The sequence below is a fragment of the Pholcus phalangioides genome, unplaced genomic scaffold, assembly GCF_987345545.1.
Source record: "Pholcus phalangioides strain wild (caught in Gottingen) unplaced genomic scaffold, Ppha-v1.0 ptg000009l_1, whole genome shotgun sequence".
Taxonomy (NCBI): Eukaryota; Metazoa; Arthropoda; class Arachnida; order Araneae; family Pholcidae; genus Pholcus; species Pholcus phalangioides.
Window position 1 is genome coordinate 41,880,186 of NW_028301602.1, and position 18,819 is coordinate 41,899,004.

Below are 18,819 nucleotides of genomic sequence, written 5' to 3' on the forward strand. Positions count from 1 at the left end.
ATACGTATACAATACAGAAATTCCGCCATTTGCTATCAATAAATAACGTCTTCGAGAGAGAGATAGAATAACGAAAAAACAAGACACGATGGTTCAGCAAGGTTCGACGCATTAAACCAGAGATAGAAGGCCTCCGCGCGCTGCCTGTGACGTCAGTAAGTAGTCCATTTTCCCCTCAGAATATTCAGGGGAATAAATTCCCTGCTCGTGCTAGTATCATCGTTGTGAGGAAAAGAAATGATCGGGCTCAGAATTGGCGATTTCTATGCCCTACATCCAATCACCATACGGTATTTGTGAGCCATTCGGGAAGATTCTACGACAAAATAAGAAGAAACGAAATATGATGCTGTGTTTCAAAATGTGGCAAACTTGCTAGGTAGTCTCAATGACGTTTATGGCAAACAGTGCGGAGGCCTTAAATCTCTAGGAGGTGCTGATTAAACACGGGGTGCCTAAGAACTCACCTTTGGAATAAAAGGGGGGTGATAGCACACGTCAAGGCGAACAATTTCCACAATGGAACTTAGAATGGTCACAACCAACTTATTCGAGGTACAGGTGCGTTACCTCACTTTAGGGGTCATTCAAGTATTACGTCAGCATCGATGGGGGAAGGGGTTTCCGATTTTCTGACTTTTGATGACGGGGTGGAGGGGGGGTTTGGATAATGCTTACGTCATCAACCACCCTTTATGAAAATATGAAATATTTTTAACGGCATCTTACTCGGTGTGACGAAAACGAGAAAAACTTTTCGCTAGTTCGTGGGCACTTGAAGTAATATTCCTCCCCACTATTGATAAGTCCCCTACAGAGCCACTTTAATTTTCCCTAAATGTTTCGCGGATCCAAGTGATCTGGAAATGTGTCCGGGCAGCGCCAAGTGCTCTGGAATTGTGTCACGCATCACTCAAGTGATCCATAATTATGCCGCAGAACACATAAGTAATCTGGAACTGTGTCGAGGGTCACTTAAGTGATGTAGAACCACACTGGGGGCCACTTAAGTGCTCTAAAACTATGCCACATGTCACTCAAGGGATCTCTAAATGTGTCACGGATCACTTAAGTGTTTTTGGAACTGTGTCCGGGTCATTCAAATGCTCTGAAATTGTACCACGGGTCATTTAAGCAATCTGCAAATGTGCCGTTTAGTTAATTTTTACAAAATTAGGTATGAGGAGGGCAGGACGTATCAAATAACACCCAGGGCCATATTTGGTCCGCGGGCCAAGGGCCTTTATGCGATTTATCATTACATGGCTTAGAGGGTTGGTCGCAATGCTTAGTAAAGATAAATTTTGAGCTCATAACCTTCAAATAACATTGAAAATTAACAGAAATTGATTATAATAACATTTAAAGGTATTTTCTTCCGAAATTTCAATTAAAAAAAATATTTTTTGCATTAAAAAAATACATTTTTGATCGTCGGGGGGGGGGGGGGCATAGGGGGATCGTGTCCCCCCCCCCTCCCCGTGTACGTCTCTGATCCCACAATATGCGTTAGGATTCAGAGGGGCAGAGCTGATGACGAAATTTTGCTGGCGGGGGCGTCAGAGTTTTGCTAACGGGGGGGGGGGGGGACAAAAATGGATAAAAATTTGCTGACGTAATACTTTCTAAAATGTGGCAACCTTGAAAAAGTAACGCGAAGAATCCCTTCCTTCCGGTCACAGTGACCATATATTTATGGTCCCTTATTTCCCGGGACAGTCCCGGTTTTCCCTTTTTTTTTTTGGCTGTGTGCAAATATTCCCAGTTTTTCACGTATTTTCAATGAAGCCAACTTGACTTTTTATTCTTCAAATTAATGATTAAAATTATCTTTCCGCCTCAAAAATTCCATTACGATAATTACAACTCAGAACAAGAATATTCATCTCACACATTTGTCGTTTCTTTTCTTCTTTTTTTTTTAATTCACTGCAATTTGAAGTGGCGCTTCATGTCCCGCGATTGGTGACTTTTCTGCGATTTTAGCACGAGTTGGCGACTTTGCTTACTTTTGGCATCACTTTTGGTAATAATTGGCATGTCCCGTATTTCGAAGCTCAATTTCCAGTATTTTGCTCGAGCAAATATGATCAGTCTAGGTCACAGGCAACTACAGACAGAAAAAATAAAATCACGGACATTTTTTCACCTCAGGAAAAACGTCACATGATGTAAGCAATCGCCAACTAGCACTTAATCGCCTAATATTAGGTAAAATGCACCAATTTGTTATTACTTGTCACAACTACACTCAAATCAAATCACGCCTACAAGAAAATCACCATAAAAGTCCAATAACGAGACATGCAGTCGAGGCTGGCATAAAACCCGGGGATATTTTTTTATCATTTTCTGCTTTTTCCACACTATAAATTCACTATGGAGTGGCAGTGCTGTTTTAACGCATGGGGGCCACCTGTGCACAGACCGGAGGCCACCTGTGCACTGACCGGAGGCCTCAGGTGCAAAGATGATCTCATGAAAATGAGATCTGATTAAGTTAATTTAATTTCGAGAGTAAGGGTACGGTGGGGCTCAGAAAAATCACGGGGCCCAAAGATAGAGGCTGGTATCTTTGGGTCCCGTGATTTTGATCCAGTGCCGCAGGGCAGCATCCGGCACTGCTGCAGGATGTGGGGGGGGGGGGGCATGCACACACACTTAACGGAATGTATGGACGGACCCAGATACAAGTCATCTCACCGATTTGACTGTAGGAAGGCCGAACTGAAAATTTTGTCTTTTCCACAACCACTTTGACACAATAACGGCAATTTACATTATGCACGTGACGGGATTTTAGGGGAGGGGGAGACGCAAACAACGTACATTTCTGTAAAATTCTTTTGGAAAATTTTCACCTTCCTTCCCCCCCCCCCCCCAACAAAAAAAGGGAATTTTTGCAATCACGGTCGCATTTCGAGAATTTCTGAATTTTTCAGGAGTCCCAGACATGAAGTAGAAATTCGGGAGTCTCTCGGGAGACTTGGTCATGACCTCCACAAAGTTGGGGCTCACAGCGTTCTAGCCCCGGGGCCCACGACAATCACCATCCCCCCCCCCCCCCCATATACAATTTCATAATTTTTGGTTCTTTTTTATATTATAAATTCAGTGTAAATTCCCTGTGAAAAGGAACAGGGAATTTTAACCCCCCTGGCTTGCGGGGGGGGGGGGGGAATACCAAAGATATCAGCTTAGGGGCTTTGCCCCAGGATATGGGGAGGGGAAATGGGACATGGCAACTACGGCATTTAAAAAAATGTTTATGTTTGTTTTGACGTGTACTATCACCCTACTCATTTCAGAGGTATCGTTCTAGGACACCCTGCATATGCATAGCGCCATTTCTACATTACATCGGCAAAAACAGGAGACGACCCGTTCATGACCTGCCACGAATCACCAACGGGATCGAGAAGGTCGTCGCTGGAGGACGACGTGCTCAGCTTGCCCTGATAGACAGTCGTTCTCTCGCCGCCGAGCGGCTGAGGTGGAAATATCGAATACACGCCAGCTTCCACCGGAGCGGACACCGGAGAGTCCATGGATCCGCTGAACGGGACGCTATACGTAGGATACGAGCAGCTCGGTCTCTGCTGCTGGTGGTGGTGGTGATGGTAATGAGTTGTCGGCGACTGGTAGATGAAGTAAGGGCTGTCGGCGGCATTCAGTATGCCGCCGGTCGTTGTCGTCGCCGTCAGCCTCGTCGTGCCGGGCATCTGTTGGTGCTGGATCCTGTGAGCGTCCTGCGGAAGTTCCTGGCGGACGCTGTTCGGCAGTGACGGCGACGAGATGTGCGTCCTGCCCGTCGGGGGCAGCGTCACGTAGTCCGGGGACGGCGTGTACGGCGTCGACGATATTGAAGGCTGCACGACTGCGCCAGCACAGAATAACGACGGTCTACCGCTCCAGCTGACATTGTACGAAGAACACTGCGGGAAAGTGTAATTATTCGACGACAGATCATCAGGTCCTGTGGGGAAAAAAGGGGAAAAAAATAATTTCAGTGTTAAGTCAATCACGAAATGCAATTCAATTCTTAGCTGCAACCCTGGAATGTGTGATAAATTAAGAGATTTTTTCGCGTGGATATGAAAACTATATATACGCACAAAAAGTCTCACAGTGACGAATAAAAAAATAAAAAGGGATTTTTGTGAACAAAGTAGGGATTTTCCCCGTAAATTAATGTGAAATTCTAGGGATTGTTTTCCTTCAAGTGAGTAATAAAATTTTCTTCTCAAGGTAAAAAAAAATTTCTAATAATCTCAAAGTGCATCAAAAGAAATGACTAAAAAACCAGATGGGGTGAAAAGAATTACCTCCAAATGAGGAGGGGGAGTTATGAAAAATCAAGGATGCTCAACCTGTAGGAGTGCGGGCTGCTTATAAACAATCCCTACATTTCTAGCTACATTGTAGAAATTTTAGCGCATCGTGATTGGCCGAAATGAGCGATGTAAAGCGACTAGATAAGGCACAATAGTGGCTATAGAGCGATGAACCCTTACGTCACTCATGGTGAAATTTTTGCTGGCGACGTTTAACAACAGATACATTTAATTGTACTTGAATCCGACATGTTGGAGGTGACATGTTCCACCCGTTGGAATAATGGTTATAGTACGAGACTCACGTACTGGAGGTTGTGTGTTCCATCCAAATTTTTTTTCCTATCCTTCCATCTTTGCTGTCATTTACTGATTTACTAAAAAATGTGTCCATTTTCTAATTTAATCAAATACGTTCACGTGCATCGAGAAGACAATAATAACGGTTCGCCAAGCGAGCACCCAGCGAAGCTGCGCCCAGCCACCATTCACTGATTCAATAAAAAAATGCTTTCATTTTTCGTTAATGAACTTTGAAAATCAGTTTCGCCCAAAACTCCGCCTCTCGTGACGTCTTGCTAGCTTTTTTGCTCGCAGTAGCCAATCACCGGCGTGCTATTGCTTCCTGTGTTACTAAGAAAGTAGGGACTGTAATTACGCGTGCGGGGGCCACTTCATTGGTTTTAAAACGTATCGGGGACCGCTTGAGTGATCTAGAACAGCACCGCAGATCACTCAAACGATCTGTAAGTATGCCACTGGTCATTTACGTGATCTGAAAATGTGTCGCAGATCACTTAGGTGATCGAAATGTGCCGCGCGGGTAACTTAAGTTATCTGAAACAGTGCCACAGAGGTAACTTCGGTGATCTGGAACTGTGCCGCAAGACAATTAAGTCATTTGTAAATTTGTCGCATTTAACTCAAATAATCTGTAAATATGCCGAGGGTCACTTAAGTGATGTGAAACTGCACCGCGGGTCACTCAAGTGATGTGAAACTGCACCGCGGGTCACTCAAGTGATCTGTGAATATGCTGCGGGTCTTAAAGGGATCTGGATATGTGCCGCTTGGTTAATTTTTACAAAATTAGGTATCAAGTTTCGGGCTGATCGGATGACTCCGAGTGCCACATTTGGCCCGCGGTCCATAGGTTGAGCATGTAATGTGCTAAGTGAACTAAATTAGTGAGATTATTATTCATATTTTAGCCGATCATAAGAAAAAAAACGGGACATCGTGCCGGTCATCGCAAATTATCACCAAACCGGTTAAATTACCCATCAAAACCACGCCAATAATAATCCTCAGCTAATAGATAATATCATCGCGCCCAAAGTATCACTCTGATCGGCAGCCTTTCTTCCAAACTGAGCATAACTCCGGTCTACCGCCATGGGCGATTTAGTACGGAGTAAGTTGCACCGGAAGTGTGCATGTGTACCTAATAATCCAGTCTAAATGAGTATCTAGTGTAGGGTTACCAACCATCCTCCTTTTTTTGATGTCATTTCAAGCGTCCTACTGCATTTCAGAAATTTCGCCCTTTTGTACTTTTTTTCAGAGAGAGGTTTCTGGATAATCTTTTTTCTCTCCACTTTGAAATTCTTCATTTCTTCATTGACATGAGTGTTTTCGTGGTTTTTTTTCCCCACACGCATTCACCAATAGCCGTCGAAATTCCCAGAATTTTTTTCTGTTTCTGCTTTTTTTAGCGGTTCTGTTTTAGAGTTAGGAAAAATTATTGTTGTGACCGGTTTTATTATTCGGAATAGTGCGCCATCTTTTGCGAAAATTAGGATAAGGGATGTCACTAAGGGTGAGTGCGCAGGCGTCCTCATTTCTCAGTTTTCGAAACTGGTAACCCTAATCTAGTGTGGCCTGTGTGAATTATTTTTAGTACTGCCATCTCTATTTCAAACTGTCAGTGAAGTAAGATGATTGAATATTCACACTACCGTTGTAGTGCTGTTGCGAAGTTTGGAGCCACAGACAGAACCGGACTTAGGCAGGTGCGAAGGGTGCGATCGCAACCAGGCCGTAAATCCGGATTCCATTACATTTATAACCTTAAACTGTAACTGCTTTAAAAAGCTAGAATTTGAAATTCTCTGTCGACCCATTAATGAAAAATATGTCGATTTATTAACTGACGCACGTATATGATAGTAAATCTATGCTCTAGGGCCGTATCAAGGATTTTGCTCATTCCTTAAATTTTCCGTCTCTCTGAAATTTCCGTCTTGGGCTATAGCCCGCTTAACCGTCCCTCTGTAAATACGGTTGGCCTGCCTGGCCTTGACAAAGATTGACCCCTCCGGAAGCCATGGCGCACGTGGTTTATAATAAAAACATGCACATTCGGATGTGCGCATAACCAAACTCACCGTAGTTATTGGGAAAGCTGGCGGCAGCACAGGCGGAATTGGTGGATGATGCAGTGGTCGAAGGTAAATGTCTGAGGGCGAATCGTCCCCGCGATAAGTTTTTAGCCCAAGTGTTGGTCGTGGGTGGACTGTTTGTCCTGGGGCGTTTGTACGAGGCCAATCCGCCGCTGGGCGTGACGACATGGTTTGCGGGACCTGCAAACAGCAAACCAAAAAGAAAAAAATTTTGAAACGCTATCCGACAGACACACATATAATAATATGAGCAAACACGAGCACAAAAAATAAGAAATGATAAAGAATTGAAGTACTCGGTAAACTGTATTTAAAACAAAAAGAGGAAGAAGAAGAATACAAACACGGAATCGTGTTTGAACACTTTTTTCTTTTCTTTTTTCAAAAAGAAAAGAATAAAAATGATGAAGGACAGACATCCGGTCCCAAAATGTTGACTTTTACGGCGTCGGGACTCGGAATTACAACCATTATTACGTATTATCATGAAGCGAAAAGAAAAAGACGCTCGTAAAGTAGAGGAATTGGCCAACACTTTTAAAATAGGTTAAAAGAAAATCGAGAAAATCCCGTGTTTGCATCCATTTCATTTTATTTTTTCAATGTTGATGATTACTTAATTGAATAACTCTTTTTTCGTGTTTGTGTTTCTTCAAGGAGGAACAACACCTCGATTTCAATACATGTTTTACCCATTTTAAATACAAAAATGTTAATCTCTGAAGTTATAGTTAATAACATTGTAAGGAAAAGAGACCTTTTTGAAACGCCTTACCTATAGAATCAGCTGCACTTGTCAACGCTTTGAAAATTCCGTTCTCTACTCCATACCTGTGATTGAAAATAATCAATATTGAGAAGAAAAAATGCATACTGTACGTGCAATTTAAGAAACATCACGATTACAATTCGATCGATCGATTGTTATAATAACAACAGCTCACCCTTTATTCCTGTTGTTCGTTGTTTGAAATGCCTTAGCGAAAGGATTGTATTTTATTTTTAGAGCCGTCACCTGTAATGAGAGTGATTAAAGTGAGTCGAGACAATTCCAAGGGTAACATGCAGATACGTAGACACGTGTAAAGGCGCGTGTACATGTTACAGACTGAAGTAATTTTTGATATGCTGAGTTACATGAGAGTTGACAAGGGGTAACTTGGTTACCCGTACTGACAACAAATAATGAAACTAAAACTAAAAGTCAATAGTGAAATTAGTATGAAATATAATTACTGTGAATTAGCGCGCGGATCATGCAGCGGAAGCATTTGCAATTGGTCCTTCAGTAATTTGTAAGGTGTTGTGAACGATTCTTGAGCTGTTTGAAATGGAACCACCTAGAATCAGTTTTTTCAACAAGCACAAAGAAAAGAAGAGGAACACAAAAGAACTTTGTGCATCCACGAATGGGTTATAACTGCTGCAGGGGATCGTAAGTTGCGATATCGGCCCACTAATGTATACGTGCCTTAAGGCAGCGGTTCTAAAACTTTTTTGACTCGCGGAGCACTTTTTAGTATATAATTGCTGTGGTGGAGCCCTCCGTAGGCCTCTTTTTTCATTTATTTATCGAATTTACTGATTTATTTAATTTTCCTCTCCTCGAGTGGCCGCGGAGCTTTTAGGAAATGCACAAGTAGCCCGCAAAGGTTCCGCGAAGCACCGGTTGAGAACCGTTTATTTAAGGTACGCTGAGGTAAGTGGAATCGCATTTTTCATTTGTTCAAATTTAAGCTGGCACCTACGTTGAAGTCAACGATAATTCTTAAAAATATATAAGAAAAGCTAAGAATAAATTAGAAAAGTTTGTTGTGCGTCCTAATAGCATGTCTTGCTCACGCATTGCACACGTGGATTTGGTAGTTTGAAAATTGCATGAGACGATGATTTCCCCCCATGTAACACTTGAACCCCCTTGGAGGTAGAATTTCCAGAAAGGGGCCGCGTATTACGTCATCGTTGATGGGGGGGGGGGGGGGGGTGTTCCAATTTGCTGACTTTTGATGACGGGGAGGGGGGGGGGGGTTGGATAATGCTTACGTCAGCAACCACCCTTTATGAAAATATGAGTTAGGATTCAGAGGGGCAGAGCTGATGACGAAATTTTGCTGACAAGGGGGGGGGGGGGAAGGGGGTCAACGTTTTGCTGACTTTTGCTGACAAGGGTGGGGGAGGGGGGTCAAATATGGCTAAAAATTATCTTAGGTAATACTTGAACGGCCCCAAATCCCGTCTTAGTGAGTCTCTATATTATAAATTTATATAATATACTGACCAAATTTCATATTTATAGCTTCAACGATTTCGGCTCAGCCGATGATTGCCACACATATAATCTTTGAACTCTTTCATGACCATGGGGGGGGGGGGGGGGGAGCTTTTGCAAAATGCTATAATGCTAATGATTGACGGTTGGATGCGTCTACTCGTTTCGTACCTCCTGTACTCGTTTTCAAGATCTCGCATTCTAATATTTTCTTTTGCATTTGTCGAAAAATGCAACCGCAGCTTAAACCCTGATATATGCAGTATATGTATTGTAGGCCCCACACTTATTTTTAATACTTTAGAAGGCACATTTTTTACTAATAAAATTTTATTTTTATCCGTTTATAGGTATAAGCAAATCCAAAACAGTGTTCTGCAACGAACCCTCGGCCTACTAGGAATTTTCAGCAGTAAAAAATCCCATAATTTTGTTTTCAACATTTTTCTCAAAATCCTCCCAGATTGTTGTGCAGTAGCACTGAATGTTTTGCGACGTACGTCGCAGATTTCAGCATATTCTGCTTTAGGGTGAACAAAGGTATCAAAGAAATGCATAATTTTTATGGACGAATTTTCTGAAAGTGACTGAGAATGCTGCCCTGTTTGCTGAGCAGAGGAAAAGTTCCCTATATTGTAGAATTTTATTTCGTCATTATCACGCAGATATCGAGATTCTGTATGTGCAGAGAAACGACAGGTAATGCGCCCACGATCTGAAAAACAAAGTTAGAAAGCATTTATAATGCAGGAATAAAGTTTTTTGTTTCCCCGCGAGAATCTTTCGGTGCTCACCCCCCCCCCCCCCACATAGAGCCAGGCTCCCTGGACTGAGATATTTGGTAGGCCTCTATAATGAATTTACAATGTTATTTGTGGCCTTGGCGGGGTCATGATTATTTCTGTTAAAGTATATGTCAGAGTTCTTGTACGGGAGCTTTTCTTCTGTGTGTGGTCATGGCTATAATCAAACCTCTTGATTTATTTTCTGGACATTTTTTATCCACTTGAAATGAGGATTCTTGGATTGCAGAATTTACGTGTACTTCACGGGACACCCAGGGTGATTTAAACACATGAGACCCATACGGGGACAGCACGGGGACCCGTGGCCTCCACATCCTCGGTAGGGATCTTCAGTGGGCCCCCAGGCCAGACTGTTTACGGGCCCATCTATTAGCATTTGTAGTGGTAAAAACAAAAAAAAAATGATGAGAAAGAATCATTTCGGACCTCCAGGATGAAGCCCTGTCAGACACCCCCCCCCCCCCCCGCTTGTGAGGGCCATGCGGGGAGCTCATTGTATAGGGGCTTCCACGATGCATCTGGCCCATTGATTTATAACAATAAATATGTTTTAGTGGAAGGGGATACTTCTTTCATTTTGCCCTTTCGAGACAGCAGTAGAAAAATTTGCATTATTATTTCCCATAAATATTCAAATATTTGTTTGAGCTACGTAGAACAGCCTTATCATCAAGGGTTCCGCGGATCCGTCATATAACTATCAAGGGTTCAACGCGAAACTTTACGTTGAAAACCGCTGCTCTAGAGTGTAGTCTCCCAAACTTTTTGTTCCATCTCCCCCTTCATCAGAAATTTTTCCTCTCATTGCCCCCCAACTCAAGTAAACCCATAGGATCCTATGTTAAATCAGTAGGTTCTATCGCCCCCTTGGACCATTCCATCGCCCACCATACTGCCCACTTTGGGAAACACTTCTCTAGAGCATAGTTTCTCAAACTTTTTGTTGCATCGCCCCTTTCTTCAGAAATATTTTTCTCTCATCGCCCCTTGACTCTAAGCAAACCCATAGGACCCCATTATATCTGTAGCTTCTATCGTCTCCCTAGAAAAGTGTTTCTCAACCTTTCTAAAAATAAGGACCAGTAAAATGCCTGAAACAATTTGACGGACCACTTGTGTCCCGTATAACGGGACATACCTGTAATTTTCGTTTTTCCGACTTCTTTTATACATTTGTCCCATTTTTACAACGATACTTAATTGAATTTGCAATAATTACTTGAATCGCAACACATACTCATAGCGTTTTCATAATATAAATTATAAACCTATTATGATAATTATGAAAAAAATTATAAATATTCATCTCACATATTTGTCGGGTGTTTAAAGTTTTTTTTTCTATAATTTCTCAACAATTTTAATTACGATCGGTGACTGTGCCTACTTTTTTTAATGAAAATTGGTGATGACCCGTATTTTAGGGATTTTATTCAAGATAATTTTGTCTACAATATTTTTTCTCAATGATTTATGGTCATCAGATCATTTGAATATTTTTTTCGTTTTGTTAACTGCGATTTGCAGCAGCCCTTTATTTTCACATCCTTCACCAATTTTAGCAGTAATTAGCAAATTGCCTTTAAAGCAATAAATTGAAATTTTTGGCAAAATCTTGTGATATCCCGTATTTAATATCGCAATTTCTTGCATTCTTCTCGATGATGTATGGTGAACCTAAGTATGAAGGTATAATTTTATTTGAACCCATATAGATATTACCATATAGATCAATTGCAACGGGTGAATAATTTTATCAAATCTGCCTGCGGACCACTTATGCCAACGTCGCGGACCATAGGTTGAGAAACGCTGCCCTAGATTATTCCATTACTCACCGGGGACGATATTGCCCACTTTGGGAAACACAACTCTAGAGCCTCGTCTCTCTCTAGTAGGAGCCATACCTGTTATTGAGAGAGGGAAGCAAAATTGCTTTCTTAGCTAGCCGTATAATGTCAAAGCCAGGGCCGTCTGAAGAGAATCATGATCCCTGGGAGAAGTGATTTTTCTGATGCTTCTCTCCCCCCCCCCCCCCCACCTCCCGGCTTGAAATGCCTGCCTACCAATCTGCGTGCTTACTCTCACAATTTTTAATCAAGTCTAATTTTCACGGGTGGGGCCATACGTTAAATGGCACTAGCCCGGCTCTAGTAGCAAACTGCTTCCACGGTGATAGACTGATACTAATACAGAGTGAGTAGGACTTCCTATCTCTTGCCATGAGGCAATTTACTACCGAAAGAGTTTTGCTGGAAAAATGCATGTGTACACTAATAATCTGTGATAGTTGTTTTTAGTGCTACGCGTGAATGTTTAGTGCAGCCATCTATTTTTCAAACTGTGAATGAAGTGTAATGATTGAATATTTGCACCGTTGTTGGCATGTTTCTCTCTGTGGTGAGACGTTTTAACGGAGAGTATGGCTCGCATTCACGCGTCTAGAACTACGGAAAACCAACTCTCCAGCCGACCACCACTGTACCGCCGGTAAGGTTCGAAACTGGGTCCCCGCGAAAAATTATCGGGTGAATATGCAAATATTTAGTTAATTATATAATGGCAATCACCTCTTCGTTTTGATAGGCCGTAACCGCGATGAACTCTGTGAGATCGAACCTAAAAGACTTGATGAGTTTTTCGGTGCACCTGTCATCGTCCCTCCAGGTCTGCAGGCTCCCATCCAACTTCAACACACGGACTTCCACACAGTATTTGTGATGAGAATTCAAGACAACCTGCGCCATTTATAAGAATAATAATAATAAATTCGTATTCGGAAACTAATTATAATCTCACACACATACAAACACATTTAATGATTAATTACGAGAATTTTTTAAATCCTCGTCTTGGATTGAGTTGAGTTTGCTCACCAGGTCTTTGCAGTCGGTCCTGTTGGTGATTTTGACTTTGGAGAAAGACACGTTGTAGTTCATCCAATGCCACCCGTAGTTCGGCGATTCCGGATGCCTGTAGACGGAGTTCCTACCGGTCACCTCGGAGGGTGCGGATGCCAACCACTTGCCTTCTTGGAACTTGAGCCTCGCGTCTCCGACTGGAACGAATTCCATCTCAAGGGCGTAGACGGATTTTTGCTCCAGTCCACGGATTTCCAGTTCCACGAACGGAAACATCCTCCTACCAATAAAAATTTAAGATGATACCATTACTGCTATTTAACAGTACATGCACATGCACCTCATGAAATTTTACAAGAAATTCAAACTGGTGTTGCCAACTGGTGAAAGGGCATTCAGTGTTGCGGGATCCATAGAAAGACAGCAAAGGTCAAACCTGGCCCACGAGTAAACAGTTTTTCCTCTTTACTGGTGCATCAAACAGAAAGACTAGTGAACCGAAAACGCCATCAGTTAACATATTAAAAAACCTTCATACGCATTCACGTGCATTCCGAATGGTGTGTGTGTGTTGTCCCCCTAACGTATTGTATTTATATTGTTTGAGTTCTGGTGCTGCAGTCTGCTTTCGATATTTTGAAGTAAAAATGGCAATTACCTAAATTTTAATGTTATGTAAGTATCGTGTTGATAGCGTGCCTACTCTTTTACAATTGTACTGTACATCAGAAATTCAAGCTGTACAAAATTTTTGAAAATCAAGAAAAATATCACTAAATCGCATTTATACTCTTACTAAGGTGCCTTATCATCAGCAAATGTAATAAAATATATCAGTGGTTTTTATTCTCCTTTCTTCTCTTTATTTATTTAAAATCGAGCAGCACAACTCTGGTCTATCGCCGTAGGCAATTTACTACCGAGTGAGTTGTGCCCAAAGTGTGAAGGTGTCTACCTGACAGTCTGAGTGCGTATCCAGTGTCGTGTCTGATTTTTCAGTGCTGCCATCTATATTTCGGAAGCGAAATGAGTGAAAAATTATGATTGAATATCTGTACCGTTGTAAGACTGTTGCTCTCTGTGGCGAGACTTTTTAACGGGAAGATCGGATCGCATTCGTGAATCGAAGTTGAGAACAACCAGAAACCAACTTCAGCCGATCACCACTTTTGAAGACAGTGGGGTTCGCACATGGGTCCGTTGCGAAATAAATCTGACAAGTGTAAATTAAAGTAAGGAAAAGTAAAAGAAAATAATTTCTGAGTGAATGAATGAAAATGTTTCAGACGTAATGCAAGAAAAGGTTTTAAATAATTTCTGAATAAATGAAAAAAATAGTTCAGACGTAATACAGTACAAAACGTATCAGACACGTTTTCAACAACACGTTTCAGACATTATGCAAGATGGCATTATGTCTGTTAATGTTTAGACCATACCTACAGAGAGACATAGACTTGGTTCAGCACGGCCGCAACTAGATACTTTGTCACCCGGGGTAAAATAGCATTTTGCCAACCCCTGCCATGTAGCAATTAAAGGGTGAATTCGGCACAAGGATGATTTCTTGAATATACTTTCATTCGAACGCGGGTGTCGGGGGGGGGGGGGGGGTATGAGCGAAGTGTTTAAAATTTTCAACGAGATAGATAGGATGGTCCCTCCTATCCATCTATGTTCGTTCCATCTATCATCGTTATTAATGCACCGTCAGTCAACTGCTTCGACAAGGGAACGCCAGTGTCGTTTAGTAATGGACAACTCCAGGTTGTGGTGTCGCAGGGAGTTTTTATCCAATAGGGTTGTCAATAGGAATAGCTTACTTCCAGGAGTCATGAATTCTAACACAACTGATACGTTTAAAAACAAGTACGATAAACATAGTGGGATAAATCGAGAAGCTTTCCATACTTAGATTAAGGCATCCATAATCCTTTTTAGGGGAAGTGTTTTTGTTATATATTATTAATTATTAGTTTTTCTTTTTCGTAATACATATACGTGCATCCTTCTATATTTGATTGCTGTATTTTGGTTATACATGGTGTTCTGTTAATGGACCGGCAAACACAGAGGGTTGTTAGTAGACATCAAGAGGAACAAAAATCGCAATGGAACATGGTGACGCAAACCACGTCGAGAGGGTGAAAATAGCGAAAAACGCATGCAGGCTCTGAGTCCAGAGAAGACGAAAGGTGGATGTCAGTTGATAGCTGAATGCGTTCGTGAGTTCGCTCCCCATATCTGACTTAACGCTGCGCTGGGGTAGCATCACGCGCTGCGGACGACGCAAATTAGCGCTATTGCGGTAGTAAGCCCGTGTAGTAGTTAGTTGTCTGTTTCAATGAGTACCGGGATGGCTGACTACACGAACGGGGAATACGCTGATATGCATCTGATTTACGGTCGAGCAGATGGCAATCTGCTCATAGCGCGGATTGTCGTCGCTGCGGCAGACATCGATTTGCCTGTTGTGACTTTTGTATATGTATTTGTAAAATGTTTCAAACGTAATGTAAGAAAATGTTTCAAACGTAATGTAAGAAAATGTTTCAAACGTAATGTAAGAAAATGTTTCAAACGTAATGTAAGAAAATGTTTCAAACGTAATGTAAGAAAATGTTTCAAACGTAATGTAAGAAAATGTTTCAAACGTAATGTAAGAAAATGTTTCAAACGTAATGCAAGAAAAGATTTCAGAATTAATGAAGAAAATCGTTTCTAAATAAATGAAAGTAAATATGCCATACGTGATGCAAAAAAAGATCAAAATTATTGAAGAAAATAATTTCGGAATGAATGAAAGTAAATATGCCATACGTGATGCAAAAAAAGATCAAAATTATTGAAGAAAATAATTTCGGAATGAATGAAAGAAAATATTTAAGACATAATATAAGCAAATGTTTAAGACGTAATGCGACAACATGTTTCAAGGCAACGCAGAAAAATATTTCTGAATTTTTAAGGAAAACAGTTTGTAAATAAATGAAAGAAAATATTTCCGGACATAATGCAAGAAAATGTCCGAATTAGTGAAGAAAATGATTTATGAACAAATCAATGAAAGAAAATTTAAGAAATGAAATTATTATGAAATGAAAGAGATTTCCGACTTGATGAAAGAAAATATTTTAGGATTATTGAAGAAAATGTTTCAGATGTAATACAAGAAATAGAATTACTGGAGAAAAAAACTGAGACGTAGTACAATACAAGAACATGTTTCATACATAACGCAAAAAAATGTTTCAGATGTAATGCAGGAAAAGATTCAGAAGGTGAAGATGGAAGAAAATATTCTAAACATCATGCGAGAAAAGGTCCGAGTTATTGAAGAAAATGATCTCTGAATAAATGACAGAAAATAATTTCAGGATAAATGAATGAAATTTCAGAATTATTGATCAAAATAATTTTGGAAAGAAAATATTTAAGACATAATGCAACAAAAGATTTCAGAATTATTGAAGGAAATGATTTCTGAATGCTATATCAAAGAAGCGGTTTCAAACGTAATGAAAGAAAATATTTCAGACGTAATACAAGAGAACTTTTCAGAATTATTGGAGAAATTTTTTGAACAACTGAAGAACATCTTCCAGACTTGACGTAATGCAAGAAAATGTGTGTCGTAATACAATACAAGAGCATGTTTCAGACGTAATGCAAGAAAATGATTGAGACATAATCAAGAAAATATTCCCTACGTAAAGCAAGAAAAGATCCGAATTATTGGAGAAAATTAATAAACGAAAGAAAATATTTTAGGATTATTGAAGAAAATGATTATTGAATGAATGAATGAAAATGATTATTGAATGAATGAATGAAAATGATTATTGAATAAATGAATGAAAATGATTATTGAATAAATGAATGAAAATGATTATTGAATAAATGAATGAAAATGATTATTGAATAAATGAATGAAAATGTTTCAGACATAACACAAGTCTTAAATACTTTCTTTCATTTGTTCAAAAATTATTTTGATCAATAATTCTGAAATTTTTTCTTGTGTTACGTCTGAAACATTTTCATTCATTTATTCAATAATCATTTTCTTCAATAATCCTAAAATATTTTCTTTCGTTTATTCATTTTCTCCAATAATTATATATATTACTACTATACAATAATAATATAAGTCTTAAATATTTTCTTTCATTTGTTCAGAAATTATTTTGATCAATAATTCTGAAATTTTTTCTTAAGATCTCAGAATTATTGTAGGAAATGATTTCTGAATACACTAAAGCAGCGGTTCTCAACCTTCTTTGACCCGCGGAGCCCTTATAAGTAAAAAAATTCTATGGCGGAGCCCCGTAGGCCAATTTTGTAATTATTCATCAAAGTTACTCTGATTCGTTTTTACTATTTAAAAATATTTATAATTGTGTTTTTAAATTTTACTGTTTTTTTATATTTTCCTCGAGCGGCCGCGGAGCCCCTGGAGAGTGCACAAGGAGCTCCAAGGGCTCCACGGAGCACCGGTTGAGAACCACTGCACTAAAGAAACTGTTTCAGACGTAATACAAGAAAATGATTTAGACGTCATGTAAGAAAATTTCTGAATTGAGAGAAAATATTCCAGACGTAATGCAAGAAAAAAATTTCAGAATTTGTGGAGAAAACAATTTCTAAATAAATCAAAGAAAATATTTCAGATGTAATGCAAAAGAAAAGGTCTCAGAATTTTTGATGAAATGATTTCTAAATAAATGAAAAAAACTTTTTCGGAGACGTAATGCAAGAAAAGATCGCAGGATTATTGAAGAAAATAATTTCCGAATAAATCAAAGAAAATGTTTCCGACGTTATGCGAAGAAATATATTGAAAATATAAAGAAAGAAAATAATTTCTGCAATATGTAAAGAAAAACACTTTATAAATAAACGAAAGAAATAATTTTCTGAATAAATGAAAGAAAATATTTCAGAATTTAAATAATAATAATTTAATTAGTTGCAAATTACTGACAATTCAGAATTTATCGTTTCAGAATAAAGAAGGAAACGATCGCTCAATATTCGGAAAATAAAAACTCCGTATAAAAAAATAAACTCTTTCTCTCTCGAAAAATAAAATCTTTTCCAACATTAGTGAAGGAAATAGTTTCAGTAATAATTAGAATCCAAAGTTTTAATGAAAGATACCATTTCAGACTTCATGATTATTCAAAAATGAGTCGAGGCGAATTGTTTTAAGATTTTTCCTCTCTCAACCAGGGCCGTCTTAAGAGCATCATGGGCCCCCGGACCAAGTGATTTTTCTGAGGCCCTACCAGGCAAATTCTCCAAAATTTGAACCAATTCTCATTTTTGTGAGGTCCCTCTTCTCCTGAGGCCCCCGGGCCGTGCCCGGGTGGGCGCATGCGTTAAGACGGCACTGCTCTCAACCTAGCAATAATTTTCTCCACTACGGGTCCGCGTAATTAATCGCACCAACAAGATTTAATAACAATAAAAACAAACTCCACTCACCTTCCATTTTTGGTGATAATCATCTCGTTGTGGACATTGTGAAACTCGCTCCACATATCCTCATTTAGGAGCTCCAAAGTAACATTTTCGGATTTATCGACCATGGCCGATGTACCATAGATGTTATCCTTCATGACTGTATCACAATCGGTCCAAATATGTTTTCGCTATACGCCGCCAACAACGATAAGTAAAAACTGTGCTGAAAAATGTCAATTTTTTTTTTTTTTTTTGTGTATAAAGAGCGTGCACCAATGGTAACGAGCGGAAATTGTCGACCAATAAAAAAGAAGAACGAAACTCGCTCAGGTGAATGTTTCGAGGCGGAGCTTAGGGTTTCGAGGGGGAAACGAACCACTCCCTTTGCATTTCGGGGAAGGCCCCGAACAAGGTATGTAAGCACGTAAAGGAAAAACACGGAATTTCTTAGAATTTCTCGCGTTTTTATTTAGAAAAGAAAACATTTTTTCCACAGAGATTTCGAAAAATCCCGAACAAATACTTTAGTCTCTTGAATCGTTCTATTTATTCCTGCCAACAAATAATACGGCCCATAAAACAAACCGACGGCTCGTGTGTTTATTATATTTGCTGCACAAAAGAAAGAAATTTAACATTACATTATAATAATAATATTTGATTAAAACGAGCTGAAAACTA

The 18,819-nt window shown here is 39.8% G+C and overlaps 1 protein-coding gene across 1 annotated transcript; it reads right to left on the bottom strand.

The window, feature by feature from the left end:
- Positions 1-3,181: 3,181 nt before the first annotated feature.
- Positions 3,182-18,321, bottom strand: LOC149083092 (uncharacterized). The gene is made up of 7 exons (XM_089236918.1): positions 18,160-18,321; positions 12,688-12,952; positions 12,382-12,549; positions 7,681-7,751; positions 7,512-7,567; positions 6,722-6,916; positions 3,182-3,976 (listed from the first exon to the last, which is right to left on the bottom strand). The coding sequence occupies exons 1-7, from the start codon at positions 18,291-18,293 to the stop codon at positions 3,351-3,353; spliced, it is 1,515 nt and encodes a 504-aa protein (XP_089093044.1). The 5' UTR covers positions 18,294-18,321; the 3' UTR covers positions 3,182-3,350.
- Between the last annotated feature and the right edge of the window lie 498 nt (positions 18,322-18,819).

Coding starts and splice junctions, on each gene's coding strand:
- LOC149083092 (XM_089236918.1), bottom strand. CDS start 18,293: ATGAAGGATAACATCTATGGTACATCGGCCATGGTCGATAAATCCGAA. Junction 12,550..12,687: donor GGACCGACTGCAAAGACCTG/GTGAGCAAACTC, acceptor TAAATGGCGCAG/GTTGTCTTGAATTCTCATCA. Junction 6,917..7,511: donor AAGTGCAGCTGATTCTATAG/GTAAGGCGTTTC, acceptor TGCTGTTTGCAG/GTCCCGCAAACCATGTCGTC.